The sequence below is a fragment of the Ictalurus punctatus genome, chromosome 9 (assembly GCF_001660625.3).
Source record: "Ictalurus punctatus breed USDA103 chromosome 9, Coco_2.0, whole genome shotgun sequence".
NCBI lineage: Eukaryota > Metazoa > Chordata > Actinopteri > Siluriformes > Ictaluridae > Ictalurus > Ictalurus punctatus.
In genome coordinates this window covers 12,647,379-12,667,500 of record NC_030424.2, presented here as the reverse complement: position 1 = coordinate 12,667,500, position 20,122 = coordinate 12,647,379, and the positions used below count along the sequence as shown (strand labels likewise).

The 20,122-nt window shown below is 40.5% G+C and overlaps 1 protein-coding gene across 1 annotated transcript in view; it reads left to right on the top strand.

Annotated features, from left to right (window-relative positions):
• mboat2a (membrane bound O-acyltransferase domain containing 2a) overlaps positions 1 to 20,122 on the top strand; it is an 80,232-nt gene that overhangs the window by 54,862 nt on the left and 5,248 nt on the right. The window contains exons 5-12 of the mRNA XM_017475865.3: positions 3,138 to 3,193; positions 6,021 to 6,075; positions 6,776 to 6,959; positions 10,268 to 10,460; positions 12,905 to 13,008; positions 13,087 to 13,151; positions 13,235 to 13,367; positions 18,249 to 18,400. Coding sequence (XP_017331354.1) covers positions 3,138 to 3,193; positions 6,021 to 6,075; positions 6,776 to 6,959; positions 10,268 to 10,460; positions 12,905 to 13,008; positions 13,087 to 13,151; positions 13,235 to 13,367; positions 18,249 to 18,400 — 942 coding nt within the window. The remainder of the gene's footprint in view (positions 1 to 3,137; positions 3,194 to 6,020; positions 6,076 to 6,775; positions 6,960 to 10,267; positions 10,461 to 12,904; positions 13,009 to 13,086; positions 13,152 to 13,234; positions 13,368 to 18,248; positions 18,401 to 20,122) is intronic.

Below are 20,122 nucleotides of genomic sequence, written 5' to 3'. Positions count from 1 at the left end.
GTACATGTACAGCCATCAGCCTTTGCCATCTGGCATTACCCAGTGGGTAGAAACATGGCAGTAAGCTTTTAAAGAAGCGAAATGTTTGTGAGAACCAACTGAATTTCACGCACGGCTAGTCGGAGGACTGTAACAGGTGCAGGATTGCGGCTGGTGTGGCGGGACGGACGATGGATGACGGTTGTGATCTCGCTGAGAAATGCAACTTTTCAATCACAAAGCACTGTAGGAGGCGTTAACTTAAAATATGCACGTGGAGATCAAGGACTGGCTTCAGTAATACTGCAAGTAAATCCGCCTGAGCTTTACGTAGTTAGAAAGCTGGTCTGTTTATGTTTAGGTCCACCAGAAGTTGAGAACGACTATAACTACTTCTGTTCTTGTTCTTTCATTGATGATCTAAATGATGAATGTTTTTTTTTTAAAGTTGTCTACCTTTGACATAGATAGGATTGCTTAAGGTTGGAGATGGGTTCAGATCGATCTGGACGTTCTCTGTGAAACTCTAAGCAGGGACCCAGGACTGGTCCTCAGGTCCATAGCCCTCCCAGTCCACCAGGTAGTAGGGCTTATTTTAGGGACGAGACATTTTTTATTGCACTTTGACATTTGAATAAACAGACTTTCATCTCCATGTTGTGCTACATTCCTGCTGATGTACAGATCTTTGCATCAAATTAGACTGATCCTTAAAGTGCATCATCTCGTCAAATATAATAAAATGCAACCAAATGAAAACAATTCGGGCGAATGCAGAAAAGGCAATAACAGAGCTTACAGGAGGAGAGACGTAGCCAAATCGCCCGATAGAGTGGTGCAGGGATGACGTCGTTTTGTACCGGAAGCCGAAAGTCAGCATCACAAAGGTTCCCTCGACAAAAACCCAATAGGATTTTCACACAGGCTTTTGGATTATTGCAAAAAAAATAAGCCCTGTGAACAATACTAACACGTTTTGTCCGTCAAGATCATTTTCACAAATGAACATGGAGTCTGAAGCCTAAATACAGTCGCCAGAAATAAACAGCTAACTAAATGAACTACACCACGGTCGCTTGACTTCAGCATCACCGTCACCAAGCTTCCGACAATTATTCCAAACTTGATTGAAAACGTTTTGCACAATACGGATTTACTCTGTGGATGGATCTTCATCCGCTTTTTTTTTTTTTTTTGGAATTGTGCACAGCACCCGAACCGGTTTATCTGCAAAGAGTTTTCCTTTTCGGCATGATGACGTTTAACGTCCCCGACGTTTAGCGACATGTTGGTGCCATGATTTCCCCTCGCGCAAGCGAAGCTGGCAGCTCGAGCGCTAAAATGCTAACTCGTTTGCAGATTTTGGCATTAAAAAATCGACCTCACCCCTGCGCCGCACTATGGTGACCGGCCGTAAGGTTAGGAAGCACTTGATTTGATCTGCAGCGGTGGTTTCTATGAGCGGAGGACGCACTTTAAACGTCAATATCGCAGTCGATCATAAGCATGTAATCAAAGCCCTACCAGGTAGTACGTGATACCCCTCCCCCCCCACTTAGAGTCAAGGAGCGTTCTAACAGTGTATGCTGGTGTGCGCTTGATCTCCAAAGGGGGAGGTGGTCTGGCTTCAGGTACCTGCCGATAAGGGGTATACAGACAGGGTTTCAGAAGGGAGACATGGAAAATGGGTGCAATTTTATAGTGTGGTGGGAGTTCTGGTTGGTTTATCGATTTCAACACTTTAAATAGACCTGTAAATCGGGGACGTGACTCTTTTCTTGAGGGCCTTTTCAGAAATCAGATGTCCCTGGTTGATGATCACACCATTTGCCCCGGCTGCCAGGGTTGGTGCGGTGACGGTCACCTTGTACCTTCTAGTGTCACACTGCTCTTTTCAGTTTGATTGGGCCACTTCCCAGGTCTGTTCACATCGTATTATCCAGTCATCCACCACAGGAACGTTTGAGTGTTCCCCAGACCAGGGGAAAAGCAGAGGTTGGAAACCCAACACATAAAGAAACGGCGTGAAGCCGGTGAAGGAGTGGACTAGGGGGTTTTGGGAGTATTCTGTCCATGGGAGAATCCTGCTCCAGTCGTGTTGGTGATTTGAAGCAGTATGCGCAAAGAAAGCGGCCAATCTTTCGGTTCAGTCTTCGAGCATGGATGATAGCCTGAAATCACACTTAAAGTGATGTTGTGCAGAACCCTTTGCCACACGCATGACATGACGGACATGAATTGTACACGCCGATCAGACACTGTATCTTTGGGGAGGCCATATACACTAAAGACCTCCCTGAATATAAGTTCTGCTGATTCTGAGCCCAGCGGGTGGATGGTGTGAGGGTCTGGTCTGGGCTCACACTGTGCATCTTCTAACATACTGTTCAATGTCTTTTCACCTAATGTCCCACCAGAACTTCTTTTCCACTTAACTTTGACTATGTGTGATGCGTGGGTGTCCGGAGCTGAGGGAACTGTGGAGCCAGTAGATCATCACTTCTCTCTTGGTATGGGGCACATACGCTTAATCTGTCGGGCATTCTGGTGATGTGGGGGTCATCGTGTTAAGCTCGTTGGTTCTCCTCCAGCATTTCCTATAGGATGGGAGCTAATATCAGGACTCTGGTACAATGGATTCAGGTGCTTGGTGGAAATGAGGATTTTCATGGATGTGAGTTCAAGGAGTCAGCTTTACCATTCTTTTAACCAGGTTAGGAAGTGGTTAAACTATGTAAAGAATTTAAAGAACAGGGCCTACTTGGCTCGATGTGGGTCGAGTCTTTTGGCTGTCCAGATTTTTCTGATCCCTCATGGTGGTGATGGTATTTTTGGAACTTCCTAGCCAGTGTCTCCACTCTTCAAGTGCTGCTTGGGTTCTTGTAATTCCTCTCTGCCGGAGGTAGCTTTCTGGAACAGAAGGCACATGGGTACATTTTCAAGTGTTTAGTTTGTCTTTGGGAAAGAATTGCTCAAATCCCGCTGTCCAACACTATACTGTTAATTACAAGCACTGATAGTAATAACATAAAGTGCAATGTTCCTGATCCTCTTGTAAGTGAAAGCAGATATAGTAGGACATTTTGTATTCACACTCCATTTTCTCTCTCTCTCTCTCTCTCTCTCTCTCCCTCTGTTTCCCTTTTCTCTCACTCAAGGCCCTTGATGGTAATCACACAGAAGATCACCAGTCTGGCATTTGAGATCCATGATGGTGAGTGTCAGTTTCAGTACGTTCAACTTCTCCTTTTCTCTCACAAAAACACAGACTGAAGACGTATACTGTATCTACTTAGTCTATCTGTTATCTGATTATATAGAATATAGCTGAGACTTTACATTGTAACTCATTAGACCGCCTGTAACATACATCTTACTACCTCAGATATGTGTGTTGTATCTATAGGAATAAATAAATAAATAGTTATTCATGCAAAAAGTTTTACATTTAATTCCTACAGCTTCAAAAAGCATTAGAGCATCGCATTAGGTGCTTTCCAGAATCCAATCCCCGTTGTCGCTGTTTCAGCGTTTCTGAATTTGTTTAAAGACATCTGATTTTGCATACAGTCACGCCACTGCTCAAACATATTCCACTTACATGCTTGTTCAGCGTTAGGAGGAGACGATGGAGAGATGATTCACGTATGAGAAATAGAGTGATACCTTTTCAGAATCCCCTTGGAAGTTGGTCGTAGCTTTCCTCGTTATGCCGGCCCACACATCACACACGTCACGTGAGCACATTACTGTCCTTAAGCACTGTTTGAACAAGATTCCAGACTCATGTTTGTAATGTTATACAGGACATCTCTAATGATTATGATAGATTTGCGTGATTTCTGTATCATTCGCAATCCGTACGTTTACATGGACAACAATAATCCGATATTAACCAGATTAAGAACATTCTGATTACGAAACTAGCATGCAAACAGATATTATTGATTACCTTAATCTGATTCAATCATACTCGAAGTAAACACAAGTGGAATTAGGACATGTGGAGTACTCCTGTTTTAGTCGCATTATCGACGTGCATTATAATAACACCTTGATCACACTATTAACATCGTGTGAGAGTTTTCATCGCATTTCGCGATAGGACACGTACACACACGGCAGTGCTCAACCGTTTGATGGCAAACAAGAGAGTACAGCTGCCTTCCAAACCACATACTTGCTTACTATAGGCCTGTAGTAGACGAAATACCTGTATCTCGGCTACTATATAGACGGTAAGTAAGCGGTTTGGGACGCAACCCACGGTTTCAAGCAGTCGTCTATTTGCATGTATAGCATGACAAATAATTAACCACACACGAAGCGTTCGTAAAATTTTAAATAAAAACACCCAAAACTGTACACGGTACCATAACGAAGACCGACTGTACGTCGATACGTGAAATTCTGGAGGGAACGTCGGACGGCGTGACGTGGGGACATAATGACGTGTGCCGTTAATCGCTCTATGTTCTATAACGTAAAACGGTAACATGAGAGGAGTATTCTAAAAGCGACTCATGTAAACACCTTAATCAGAATATTGTCTTATTCAGAATAAGGTCAATAATTAGATCACTGCTGTCCATGGAAACGCAGTGAGTGATGTGTTTTCATGACGTCACATTTACAAAAAAAAAAATCCATGCATATTCCACACCTCATTACAAACCAATTATATTAACCTTTATTATAAACGTTTGTTGTAAAGTTGCACTTGATCATTAGCAGGTCACATACAGTCCGTAACATACAGTCCACTCGGAAAGTACTGGAACAGAAAGGCCGATTCTATTGTTTTCGCTATACCCTGAAGACATTTCAGCTTTCATTTCCTGATATTTACATCTAGATGTGTTAAAGAACATGGCACCCTTGGTGGCAGACCACCCAAATGTTTGGTGAGCAAAAGTATAGGAACAGAAATACTTAAAGTAAATGGCACTTAATATTTGGTTGCTTATTACTTGCTTGTAATAACTGCATCAAGCTGGTGACCCACTGAACGTATTAGATTTGGGAATCGATCCAAACAGGGTCAAGGTCAAATGTCATAAAGAGTTTTTTTTTTTTTTTTTTTTTTCCAGCAGCTTCCTTTCTGTTTGAAGTATATTTTAAGGGTATTTCAGATCTAAAAGTAACAAGAAGTACTAGGTTCATTGGCAGTAGAGGCATCCCCTCTGACACTGCATGGAATTCAACTTGTTTTGAGTTGTATCTTTATTGTCAATGACCAGTGCTGGAGGAAAGCGTTGAGAATATATATATATATATATATATATATATATATATATATATATATATATATATATATATATATATATATATTCTCAGCATATATATTCTATATATATATTCCCAGCAGCTCTCGTCATTCTTTATCCCTTAGAAGTGATTTTTGTATTAGATTTGGAGATCAAATTTTCCATTATTTGTATTTTTTTTTTCTTTCTTTCATTATAACGTTTGAAGATGTTGCATTTTGACCTATAGTGTGGGGACATTTCCTTGTATGTCACAGTTTACACCCTGTCCAGTTTGCTTACATGGATAAAGGCATATGAGAAGGGACTTTGGACACTCCATTTGACAGCTTAAGAGTGATTGAGCTATTTGTTAGCTGCTCTCCTAGAATTGGCTGAGGGTTTTTGATGGATGTCTGAGTGACATGGTAACGGCGCTGCCTTGGCAGGTTTACAGCTCATGCACTCATGCACAGCGTCATGATTGCATTAACGGCAGATTGGCGTGAATCACAGGGGAAGCAGCTGAAGGGATTGCTGTGTACCTGTGTCACTATGCCCAGCCCAATGATTCTCATCATGTGTGAGCTATAGAGGTGTGTGTGTGTGTGTGTGTGTGTGTGTGTGTTTGCAGGGTTTAAAAAAAAATAAAAAAACCTAAACATGCTGAAATCTAAAGGAGCTATAAGTATCGTTTTCTGGTTAGGCGTAGGCATTTCATTAATTAGCTGCATTAATTGTTGTCAGTGGAAACTTCTCACAAGGACAGTAATACAAACGTGTGTGTTTTCACAGGTCTGACAAAGAAGGAAGAGCATCTCAAGCCTACTCAAAAGTATCTCGCTGTCAGGTATGTGGGAAAGGTATGTTTATATCTGGGACAGGATTATGTACTTACACATTTTTGCTTTATTCACGCCTGTCTTTTCTGCCATTTCACTAACAAGTCACCATTTCCACTGACCTATATCTCATACTGATTCACCATCACTTCATCCTGTTGCCTTTCGCGCTACTGTTCCGTTTAGTTGTTTTGTTCGGTTGAACCTGAACCCGAGTCAGATAGCAGTGGCCGAGGGCTTCCTATTTCCACGTTAGGGACTGGAGGGTTGTTGCCATGTAACAGTGTGTTCCTGAGCGTCATCTTAGGACGGTGATGACAATACAGGTCATGTTTCCTCTAGGAGAAAGAGTCCTGGCAATCATAACATAATGAAGTCATTGCAGCTGAGGTCCAAGACTGTGGTCTAGATAGACATTACTTTTAATTTGTGTAGAAGATTTCAGTGTTCTTATATGGCACTTAAAATCAAAAACGATTCCCAGGTTTCTTCATCATTATTATGAACTGCACTCTGCCTTCCAAGTCAATATCATCTGATGCAATGTACTCTATATAAGCCACAGATGATGGAATAGGGTTTTTATTAAAAAGCCTTTTTTTTTTTTTTTTTACTAACAATTAAAGAAAATAACATTTAGAAACTCTGTAAATAGGCTCTGTTGGTGTACTTGATGACGCTCATCCTATGTTTGTTTGTGTGCTGCAGGAAAATGCCAAGTCTTCTAGAGTATTTGAGTTATAATTGTAACTTCCTGGGCATCCTGGCAGGCCCCACATGCTCCTACAATGACTACACAGCCTTCATCGAGGGCACGGGCTACCAGCACAAACATGCGGAGTCAAATGGCAAGGAGAATGGCAAATTCAAGCAACGTGACCCCTCACCAAAGGTAGAGACCCTGTTAGCTCTCTGTCTCCCCCTGGTGGCCATGTCTTAGGATCTGAACGTGAAGAGTATGTAGTGAGATATTTATTTAGGCAGTGACGGAACACTGGGTTTGAATAAGTTGTGATATAGTGGAGATATGTGTTCCTTTCCTCCAGGCAGAAAATTCCCCATGTTGCTGGCTCAGGGCAGGTTTAGCCGGTTTGCTCTGCGTGGTCCTGAGGGAGCAGGACGAACACTGTTTCAACCAATCCACAGAAAAGCACAACTGCAGCGTAGGAAAAGAGTATATCAGATCAGGACGCACCAGTTCCCACGGGTTCCGTTAACACTAACAATAGCCTGTAGCCATCTGCTTTGCATTCTTACATGTTGTCTGAGCCTTCAGATCTCCAAGCATTTGGCATTATCATCTCAGCACCTCTCCATATATAAACAGCCAATTACATTGGAATCCCATTGCGCCACCTACTGACAGTGCTTTAGTCCTCTGTCTGTGTTGCGAAAAGATATATAGTGAGCACACTATCCTTACAATTACAGCACAGATTAATCCACCTAATCAGTTAAGTAAATATCTACCACTATATGTATTTTTGGAGGCTTGAGGGCTTTCTTATAGCTAGATTTGTCAGTTAGATGGTGTTAAAATATTCAAAATAGTAAATGGTATATAATATAGATTTTTTTATAACAGTTTTTTTCTAGTTTTATTAAAAGAGCTTGATATTTAATTGATATTGATGTTGATATAATTTATATATACTTGATATTTAATAATGAAAAGGACAAAGTGTGTCCTTGCCAGTAAGAATAAAACAGGAAAGTGTTTATTTATTGATTGATTGATTGATTGATTTATTTATTTTAACAGAAGAAAATAAATAAATAAATGATGGGGTGGTGTGATGCGGTGAAGTTGATTATTATCCAGTAACAGCACATCTTGAAGGGGCTTATTCATCTTATATCATAGGAATATGTAAATGATTACAAATTTTAATATATTACAGAATGACTCACTCAATTAATTTATTACTGAATGACACACTCAATTAATTTATTATAGAATGACACACTCAATTAATTTATTATAGAATGACACACTCAATTTATTACTGAGTGACACTCAATTAATTTATTATAGAATGACACATTCAGTTAATTTATTATAGAATGACACACTCAATTAATTTATTACTGAATGACACACTCAATTTATTACTGAATGACACACTCAATTAATTTATTATAGAATGACACATTCATTTAATTTATTATAGAATGACACATTCAGTTAATTTATTATAGAATGACACACTCAATTTATTACTGAATGACACACTCAATGTAATTACTGAATGACACACTCAATTAATTTATTATAGAATGACACACTCAATTAATTCATTGTAGAATGACACACTCAATTAATTTATTGTAGAATGACACACTCAATTAATGTAATTACTGAATGACTCCCTCAATTAATTTATTACTGAATGACTCCCTCAATTAATTTATTGTAGAATGACACACTCAGTTAATTTATTGTAGAATGACACTCTCAATTAATTTATTATAGAATGACTCCCTCAATTAATTTAATTACTGAATGACTCCCTCAGTTAATTTATTATAGAATGACACTCTCAATTAATTTATTACAGAATGACACTCAATTAATTTATTACAGAATGACACACTCAATTAATGTAATTACTGAATGGCACACTCAATTAATTTATTACTGAATGACACTCTCAATTAATGTAATTACTGAATGACACACTCAATTTATTACTGAATGACACACTCAATTAATGTAATTACTGAATGACTCCCTCAATTAATTTATTATAGAATGACTCCCTCAATTAATTTATTATAGAATGACTCCCTCAATTAATTTATTGTAGAATGACACACTCAATTAATTTATTGTAGCATGACACTCAATTAATGTAATTACTGAATGAGACACTCAATTAATTTAATTACTGAATGACTCCCTCAATTAATTTATTATAGAATGACACTCTCAATTAATTTATTATAGAATGACACTCTCAATTAATTTATTATAGAATGACACTCTCAATTAATGTAACTACTGAATGACACAATTAATTAATTATAGAATGACACACTCAATTAATTTATTACAGAATGACACACTTAATTAATGTAATTACTGAATGACACACTCAATTAATTTATTACTGAATGACACACTCAATTAATGTAATTACTGAATGACTCCCTCAATTAATTTATTATAGAATGACTCCCTCAATTAATTTATTATAGAATGACTCCCTCAATTAATTTATTGTAGAATGACACACTCAATTAATTTATTGTAGCATGACACTCAATTAATGTAATTACTGAATGAGACACTCAATTAATGTAATTACTGAATGACTCCCTCAATTAATTTATTATAGAATGACACTCTCAATTAATTTATTACATAATGACACACTCAATTAATTTATTATAGAATGACAGTTGTCAATCTCTCTGAAGTTAATAATAAAAATGTAAAAAACAGCTTATTATGTTACCAAGAAAACCGAAAGCACAGTGCTTGCTGTCCAGAAGACTTTATCGTGGCAATGATACTTCAAACAAAACCTCACTATTACAAAGCACTCACATTTGAGACTTTAACATCCTTTCGTAAATGTTAAGTAAACATCTCCTCACAGAAAACGGAGCTGTATCAACAACTGTTAATTCGTTTATGCGGCGCGTTCACCATACCCTGTGTAAGTTGTTACCATAGAAACAATAACATGTTAGAAGTGTACACAAACTCGAATCACAGGTCTATATTAACGCAATTGTTCTGTCAGAGCTGTTTAAGAATTCAACACCGTGTGGTGGTATAATAAGCTAAACTAATTGGTGATCTATTTTTAATGTCAACTAAAATGTTTTAAACCCCTTCAATTTTTGTTTTAGCACAAGCCCTGATAAGAGCTGACCAGTGTGTAAAGCTCAAGTTCCCATAGAACAAAGAAAGATTTGTAGTTTAGTCATCAACATTGCAACACTTCTCCTTGCAGGATGTGTTATAGCTTGTCTGTCACATGGAGCGAACTAGGCTACAGACCAAATCAGTGTTCTCACAACAACGAAGAACTTCCATCCAGGTTCTTTAACAAAGATATTGGAGAAACAACTCTCGGAGACTTTCCGATTAAATATCTCTGAGCAATAGTTCCATACTCAACCTTCAGCTTGGCATTTAGGTGGATATTTGGGGTTAGGTGTTTAGTACACTGCGGTTACATGTTGTTTCAGAGAGACGTTCTGGTGAAGCTGGCCACCTGCACTCTTTGCCTGCTGGTCTACCTAACCTTCTATCGCATATGTCCTGTGGAGCGCGTCATCGACGACCCATTCATCATGTCCCAGCCCTTCTACATGCGCATCCTCTACCTCTACCTGTCCATGCTCAGTCTGCGGCCCAAGTACTATTTCGTATGGACACTGGGTGAGTGAGGCAGCCGTTACTCACCATATGAAAGTGATGGTTATGTTTCGTTGCTTGTATTCCATGTTCTGATGTGCTGCTGCCCTCTTGTGATCAAAAAAAGGAACTCTTTATAAAGTAATGTTTAAAAACAAGATACAAGTCCCCTCTGAATTTTTTGTTAGTGCTATACACCAAATGCATTTGGGTTTCAAAATGAGATGAGGGTTTAGGATTTCAGCTTTTATTTCCTGGTATTTACATCTAGATGTGTTAAACAGCGTAAAACACAGAACTTTTTCTATCAGACTACTCAATTTTTAAGTGAGCAAAAGTATAGGAACAGCACCCACATCACCAAGTTGTTGGTTTCTTCTTTTGTGATGCTTTTCCAGGCTTTTCCTGCAGCTTCTTTTACTTGTTGTTTGTTTCGGTGGCTTTTTCCCCTTCAGTCTCCTCTTCAGGAGGTGAAATGCATGCTCAAATGGGTTAAGGTCTGGTGATTGAGTTGGTCAGTCTAAAACCTTCCACATTTTCCCCTAATGAAGTCTTTTGTTGAGTTGGCAGTGTGTTTCGGATCATTGTCTTGCTGCATGACACAGCATTAATCCTTCCGATTAATTTGGATGCATTTTTCTGTAAATTGGCAGACAAATTCATTCTGCAGAGTTACATAATAAACAAAGATTATGAGCCTGTTACAGAAGCAGCCATGCAAACCCAAACCATGACACTACCTCCACCATGTTTCACAGATGAGTTTGTATTTGTTATGGATCATGAGCACATCCCGTCTTTCTCAACACTTCGGCTGTTACATCACTTTGGTAGAGGTTAATCTTGGTTCCAGAACCTTTGTGGCTCATCTCTGTATTTCTTTATGAATTTCTTGTTGAATCTGGCTTTCAGAATCTTACTGCTGACGTGTGGTTTGCATCTTGTGGTATGGCCTCTATATTTCTGCTCTTGAAGTCTTCTTCGAATGGTGGATTGTGATACCTTCACCCTTGCCCTGTGGAGGTTGTTGACGTCACTGACTGTTTTTGGGTGTTTCTCTCATCAGCTGTTGTTGACCTGTTCGATATCTGTTGGTCAGTACACCAGTGGTTTCTTTCTTTTTCAGGACATTGGCTATGCCCAATGTTTCTGCGATGCCTCTGATTGATTTCCCCTCTTTTTTCAGCTTCAAAATGGCTTGTTTTTCTCCCATAGACAGCTCTCTGATCTTCATGTTGGCTTATCCTTTGAAACAACAAAGCCAGTCTTCTAAGGTGAAACTGAAGGCTAAAACCAAGAGTAGATGTTCAGAGCTGTTTATTTTTTAAACTATCAGATCGATTATCAGGACACACCTGGGTAACAAGAAACACCTGTCAGCATGTTCCAATAGTTTGCTCGCCTATAAATTGGGTGTTCTGATACAAAATGTGTTATGTTCCATGTCGTTTAACACATCTACATATAATTACCAAGGAAAAAAAGCTGAAATTTTCAACTCTTCTCATATTCATCTTTTGATCTCAAACTCAAATGTCTTCAGTCTACAGCAAAATAAATAAATAATATGAATTGACCTTGCCATTCTAATAGATTCAGAGTGGACTGTATATCGCCTTATGTGTATGCTGTATCAGAGTACAGTGTTCATATAATAAGTAAGGAATAAAATATGATGGGGTGTGTTATTATAGGGAAGTAATCAACACCAGTGTGGTGTGATGCAGCCCAACCAAAGCAAAGTTGCTATTAGCACCCCATCTTTGATCATTTCTCCAATAACGGCATGTCCTTCAGTTACTTTTCTAACAGCAATTTGCCAGTGATGACCATTTTTAATTCATGAATGAACGACACATCATACTTTTTATACATTTATAATTACTTTTATTGTTGTGAAACATCCGTGAAACTAATTAGTTGTTATTTACTGTCTAGCAGCTATAAACTGGTCATTCGCTCTCCAGCCTCTTTTTTTTTTTTTTTTTTTTTTTTTTTTTTTTTTTTTTTTTTTTAACTCTCCGCACATTTGTCATGTTACCAAGAAACCGGAAAGCGTAAAAAAAAAAAAAAAAGTCCTCTGTCCTGGAGACTCTTCCTTGGAGGAAAACTCACTGACTGTTACAAAAACGTTGATGCCCCAAGAGACTGTCCATAAATGTTCAATAAAGCTTCACGATATCACCGATAACATGTATTGTCTGCTGTACATATTGTCTCTCTGAGTTGTTACTATAGAAACAATAACGTATTCGAATGAGCGCATTACTATAAGCCTGTCATTTGAATGTTAGCTGGCACTTCTGTCAGAGCCGCTGTTACAGAAAATGAATCGGCACCTTCTGACCAATCAGAATAGAGAATTCAACAGCACTGTGGTATAAATATGTATAATACGATAATGATATATAATACGATCATAAAAAGCTTCTTTGTAAGTTATTTGTTTCCCTTTGATTTTTTTTCAGCTGACGCGATAAACAATGCTGCTGGTTTTGGCTTTAATGGTTACCATAAAGACGGCACTCCAAGATGGGACCTGATCTCAAACTTGAGAATACTGGACATAGAGGTATGAGAACGTCTGAAAAAGCCTTTCTTCTTCTCTAAGCAGGAATTGAGCGTCCTTGTTGTCTCTATTTACCTGCAGCTTGCAACAAGCTTCAAGTCTTTCCTCGACAACTGGAACATTCAGACAGCACTTTGGCTGAAAAGGTAGATCTCTCTTACTGTAAATACTCTGTTAGTGCCTTCAGGTTGTGTTCCCTGTCACACTTTGTTGTGTATGTTTCCTGTAGGGTATGTTATGAGCGCTGTCCGTACCACCCGACAGCAGCCACCTTCCTGCTCTCTGCCATATGGCACGGAGTGTACCCAGGATACTACCTCACCTTCATCATGGGCATCGGCGTGACGCTGGCAGCCCGGGCAGTGAGTATCGCTGATCGGTTTCTTACTTATTCTTATACTACAGCGCTGTTGAATTCCCAATTGTAATAACAGCAGCTCTGACAGACTGCAAGGCAAATCACAGGCTTATATTTATTAATGCGCTTGTGCTAATACGCTATCATTTCAATAGTAAGAACTTCTACAGGGACTCTCCACATAAATCGTTGAGATGGTGAACCTTTCTGTATGGACCTGTTTAATTAACCTCTTTAGAAGGAGTCTCCAGTGCCAGCATTTTGTAACGGACACTTTGTAAGTTGTCATGACGGAAGGCTTCGCGGTCTGTCTGTAACATGACAAGCTGCATGCTTTTGTCTAAAGAGTAAAAGAGAGAGGTTGGTGGTGAGGGAGAGAGGGACAGCAGCTTAGACAGCAATTTCCGGCTGTAACATGAACAATAGGTTTATATAAACGTGCTGAGTCTAAGACGTTATTGTGTTTATGGTAACACCTCATACACAGGGACTTGTACGGTGGACAATCCAAATAAGGTAAAACTAACCGGATATTAAAAACATGTTTTTATAAATAAGTAAAATTTTAATCGTTGACTGGAGGGTTTTTACATCAGCGGGCATGGTGGCTTAATGCTTAGCACGTTTTCCTCGCACTTCCGGGATTGGGGGTTTGAATCCTGCCTCCTAGGTGTGTGTATAGAATGAATGAATGAATGAATGCCTTTTATTGTCACTATACATATGTACAATGAAATTAAGAGCCACTCCTTTTTGTTCCGTGCAAACATGTACATTCAATACACAAGAAGAATAAACAGATAATACACAGATAAATAAACAAGATAAATAAACAAAATAAATAAAGAAGATATGCAAGATAGATATTGGGGTGGATGGGGGAGGTACTATGAAATGAACAGTTTTGAGACACTATATACATATGCTGTGGACTCAGTACATGTGTTTGTTTATCATGGTAATAGCTTTCGGGAAGAAACTATTCTTAAATCTACTAGTCCTTGTTTTGATGCACCTGTAACGTCTCCCTGAGGGCAACAGATTGAACAGATCAAAGCCAGGGTGAGAACTGTCCTTAATGATGGTTTTTCCTCTGCTGAGGCAACGGGAAGTGTAAATATCCATCATGGAGGGGAGAGGGCAGCCAATGATCTTCTGTGCTGCTCTTACTACTCTCTGAAGCCTCTCCCTGTCTGCTGCGGTGCAGCTACCGTACCACACCATGATACAGTATGTCAGCAGGCTCTCGACGGACGAGCGGTAGAAGATCAGCAGCAGATTGGAGTCCAGATTGTACTTCCTGAGAACCCTCAGGAAGTATAGCCGCGTTTGAGCCTTCTTGATAACCGCTGTGATGTTGTCCGTCCAGGAGATGTCTGCAGAGATAAGGACGCCAAGAAACCGGACGGTGTGGACCTTCTCCACACACTCACCATTAATGAAGAGGGGGGCCAGCTCCGTGTTGTGTTTTCTGAAGTCTACAATAAGTTCCTTGGTTTTCTTGGTGTTTAGAGTCAGATTGTTCTTTGAACACCAGGCTGCCAAGTTTAGGACTTCCTCTCTGTAGGCTGCCTCCTCTCCTTTTGAGATAAGTCCGACCACTGTGGTGTCGTCAGCAAACTTGATAAGATTATTGTTGTAGACTGGTCTACAGTCATATGTGTAGAGACAGTACAGGAGGGGGCTCAACACACAGCCCTGTGGAGAACCTGTGCTCAACGTGCGAGTGGAGGAGAGGTGGGGTCCGAGTCTCACTGTCTGGGACCTGTTGGTGAGAAAGTCCTTTATCCAGGCACACGTGAGGCGGGGGAGGCCAATTGTGACCAATTTGGTGACGAGAATGTCCGGAATTATTGTATTTAAAAGCCGAACTGTAATCCACAAAAAGCATCCGGACGTAGCTCTGTTGCTGCTCTAGATGTCTCAACACGTAGCGGACAGCTACGGCGATAGCATCCTCTGTGGGTCTGTTTGCACGATAAGCAAATTGAAAAGGATCGAAATCTGGGGGAGGTAGTCCTTGATGTGCTGAAGAACCAATCTCTCAAAGCACTTCATGATAACTGGAGTGAGGGCTACAGGACGATAATCATTCAGGCTAGTGGTGGGCGACTTCTTTGGCACTGGAATGATTGTGGCTGATTTTAGGCAGGACGGGATGACTGCTTGGGCCAGGGAGAGATTGAAAATTCTGGTAAAGATGTGGGCAAGCTGGTGGGCACATGATCTGAGCACGTTACCAGGTACACCGTCTGGGCCAGCAGCCTTCCTGGGGTTCACTGCCAGAAACATCCGTCTAACATCGTGTTCCCTCACAGTAAGTAGAGTGGTGCAGGAACCAGAAGGGGATGGAGGCAGGGCTGGACTGGTACGGGGGCCAGATGAGGGTGGAGGTGGGGCTGGAGCAGATGAGTGCTGTTGTTGTGATGTTTCAAAGTGAGCAAAGAAGCAATTTAGCTCTTCTGCCAGAATCGCACTCAGGTCTCCTGTTGTCGCCTCACGGCCTCTGTAGTTCGTGATGTTCTGTATGCCCTGCCACACCTCCCATTTATTTTTGCTGGACAGGTGGGACTCTATGCTCCTCTTATAGGCCGCCTTAGCTTCCTTAATACCACCTTTCAGGTTGGCACGGGCAGCTCTGTACAGAGCTCTATTACCAGACCTGAAGGCAGCGTCGCGGGCTTTGAGTAGTGTGCGGACCTGTTTGGTCATCCATGGTTTCTGGTTTTGGAAAACCCGGATGTTTTTTCCCACAGTCACATTTCCAATACAGAACTTGATGTAGTCCAGTACCGTTCCTGTTAATGTTTCTAGCTCTTGATGTTCAAACAAATCCCAGTCTGTCTCTTCGAAGCAGTCCTGTAGTTTGCAGAATGCATCATCAGGCCAGGTGGTAACAGTCTTTATAGTGGTCGTGACACTGCGTCTGAGGGGAGTGTAGGCAGGGGAGAGCAGGAGGGAGAGATGGTCTGATTGGCCGAGGTGGGGGAGAGGTATGGCTCTATACGCGTGCTTAATGTTGGAGTAAACATGATCCAGAGTGTTCGCCCCTCTAGTAAAACACTTAACATGTTGATAGAATTTCGGTGTACAGTCTTCAAGCTCGCCTTATTAAAGTCTCCTGCAATTATGTGGACATCGTCGGGGTAAGCCCTCTGCTGCTCGTTTATGGTGTTCAACAGGAGAGAGAGCGCCGTGTTCACATTGGCGCCGGGTGGAATATACACAGCCGTGATAATCACCAATGTTAGCTCTCTCGGTAGAAAAAAGGGCCGACATCTTAAGGACATGTACTCGAGGTCGGGGGAACAATGTTTGTCTATTGTTCCGTTGTTACACCAATTCTCATGCACATACATACAGATCCCCCCCCTCTGCTCTTACCGGAGTCCTCAGTCCTGTCCCAGCGAAGCATAGTACGACCTGCTAGCTGCATGCTAGCATTGGGTATCCTCGGATGAAGCCAGGTTTCAGTAATAATCAAAACACAGCAGTCACGAACGTAGCGATTTCCAGCTAGTTGTAATTCCAAGTTGTCGATTTTATTCGCTAGGGATCTGGCATTGGAGAGAAACAGGCTCGGTAAAGGTGGCTTGTGTGGTTGTTTTCTTAGCCTTAGCATAATACTGGACCTGCATCCCCGCTTTTGCTTCCTCTCCCTCCTCCGTCTGCGCCGCCTTCTGGACCCGACAACAATCCACGGAGAGCCCGGCAATCTCGCTATGTCGTCTGGGATGTTGTGCGTGTGATGAAACATTCTCGTAATAGGTATGCGGTGTTGGTCCCCAATATCCATAAGGTTCTGACTTGTATAGCGGATGTTCGTGGAACCGATAATGCTCAAACAAATAATAAAGAAATAATACAAAAACAACGAAAGAGAGCACTGGAAAGGAGAGCCGTGAGCCGCAGCAACTGTGTGCGCCACCATCTTGGATACATCTGCACCACTAGAGTTTGCATGAGTTTAGAGTTTGCATAGAGTTTGCATGCTCTCCTCGTGTCTGGGGGTTTCCTCTGAGTACTCCGGTTTATCGCGGATTGTGCCCGCGATTGTGCCCACAATGGGTCGGCGTCCAGCATGTCCCCCATCTCATGCCCCGAGTTCCCAGTGATCGACCCCAGGCTCCTGTGTGACCCTGTGAAGGATAAGCGGTATGGAAAATTGGATGTACGGGACGAGTCTAAGTGCTTCGTAGTAGTCCGAGTCTCCCAGCTCAGGAAAGTCTTCAGGAGTGAAACGTTTATGCTTCTGGGTTTCTCAGTAAAATGACAGGCAATATTAAATCTATATAACTATAATTATAATGCATCAAAACGTGCCGCGTTTCGTCCGTTAACAAAATCGCTGCGGTATATAACAGTTCTGCGAAAATAACACACACTGGGGCTGTTATTGGAAAAAATAATCAACTTGGTTGTGAAGGTGACTCAGCTTCTTTGTGGTTTTTGCCATTTTTATAAACACGACCTGAAACCTGGATATCCAAAGCCGCTCCAGTGTTTCGATTGAAGATTAGTTTCTGACTGCTCGTCTGTAATGATGGATGTTGTTGAAGTTTCTTTCCGTGTCCGAGGAACTGAGTCAGGCAGCGGCAGAGGGCCTTTAAATGTCACGTCGCATCAATACGATCCACAGCGAAGAACCTCAGAGCTCATTAAGGCAGTAAAAGTCAACATGTCTGCTTTGTTATTCCCAAATAGCAGTGATCTATTATTCGGACCATTTTAGTGAAAAGTTTGCTTACGAAATGCCTACGAGACAGATGTACTCATATAATGCTTGTATTTGGGGGGGGGGGGACATTAATCTGGCAGTAAGCCTTAATTTGAATCTTCTTTTAATAATAAATATGTGATTCTGTCTTCATTCTTCTCGCTTCAGGTAAGACATAACGTTAGGCAGCACTTCCTGGGTTCCTCCACACACAAGCTCATATACGACGTGATTACGTGGGCCAGCACACAGATCGCTATATGCTACACGGTGGTGCCATTCGTTGTGTTGGCAGTGGGAGCTTCACTGAAGTTCTACTGGTGAGTATTACCGAACAACAAGAGCAATGCCGAGCCAACCGCCTGCACTCTGTCCGCTCCCGAATATCGCAGAAGTGAATTAATGCTTAGTAATCTAAAACCAAGATGGCTTTTGAGGGGAATTATCACTGACAGAGGTGAAACGCAGAGCATGGCTTTGTCTCTCCACCACAGCAACCGCCATTAATTAGATCGTTATAGTGCTAGTGCTCAAAGGATGAGCTGGTTTTATTTTATGGCCCATGTCGAGATAAAGGAAATCTATGATGGGATTTTGTAGCGGTATTAAATTTGACCCAGAAGGTTATAAAGAACTCTTATTAAGAAAAGACAGTGAGACAGACCAAAGATTGATGATTGGCGTGCTGGTTGAGTCGGAGGATATGGGAAGCCAGCCAGGAAATGAAAAAGGAGATCCATCGACTACTTCTGTATCCGAGCTCTGTGGAAGTGCAATGTAGTGGTTGGACGATTTATCTCTTCAAACAGAGGTGTGATGAAAATAACCGTCATTATCTTAAGAGTTCGCTTAAAACTATATCGCTATACACCACCGGTCAAAAGTTTAGACACACTCATTCTTTATTTTTATTATTTTTTTCACATTTTAGTATAATAATAAAGTCACCAAAACTCTGGAGAAACACAAATGGAACTATGGGAATTATGTTGGGATACAAAAATAATTATATAAATAATAATAATAATTAAAAAAAAAAAAATCTAAATATTTTAGCATCTTCAAAGTAGACACACTTTTTTGCCTAGAATTTCCAGAAATGTATTCTTGGCATTTTCTCAACTGATTTCTTGAGGAATCCCCCTGAGAAAAATACAAAATCTATATTTTTTTGTAAATAAAATGTCGTTTTCTAATGAAAGAAATGAATGTTGGCACAGTTCTATTTTTGATTTCAAACGTTGAATCATACACCTTCAGATCAAAAGCTTTTTAAGATCATGAGAAACATTTCAGTCAAGCGTCTCCAAACTTTTGACCGGTAGTGTATTTCATGGTGTTTTTTTTTTTGTTTGTTTTTTTTGTTACTGGAACAATATAAGTGACCATATGAAAATAGTTTCATTCAACGCGATATTTCCGGTCCCATCAGCGTACAGTCTGGAGAGCCGTGCGAACGCAAACACTGATCCGAAAAAAAATCAAACTTAATCCTGACCATCATCGATTACTAAATTATACTAATTAACTTGGCTAAAAAAATAGAATATGATACATATATTTTTTTTTATTCACAAATTGCAATTCCAGTGAAAATGCAAACACCAATACTCGCAAGATTCATCATCTAACCCAGGAAAAAACAAAATGGAAACCACTTCCAATTTACAGAGGAAGCTCCTTTTTGGGGTATGCATTCTCCTTTCTACGTTCTTTCTGCGTGTGAGATGCCCACTTTGCAGCACGTAAACATGTGATCAACTAGATCATAGATATCGCAGTATGACTCATTCTTATCATGAGAGAGAGAGAGAGAGGTCAGAAAGGGAAGGCTTTCTTTAAGTGACCATATGACTTGATTACGGATGTTTAAAGACGATCGGACAGCGAAGTATGCAGGTGTTTGGAAACAGATGTCTGATCTGTTCAGAGTAGTGTTGTCACAGGGCAAAAGTCACTGCATATACTTTAATATATGCAGTCAGATATAAAGGTTGCAGAACAAAAAAAAAAAAAAAAAAAAAAGCCTGCGTTCAGTAACA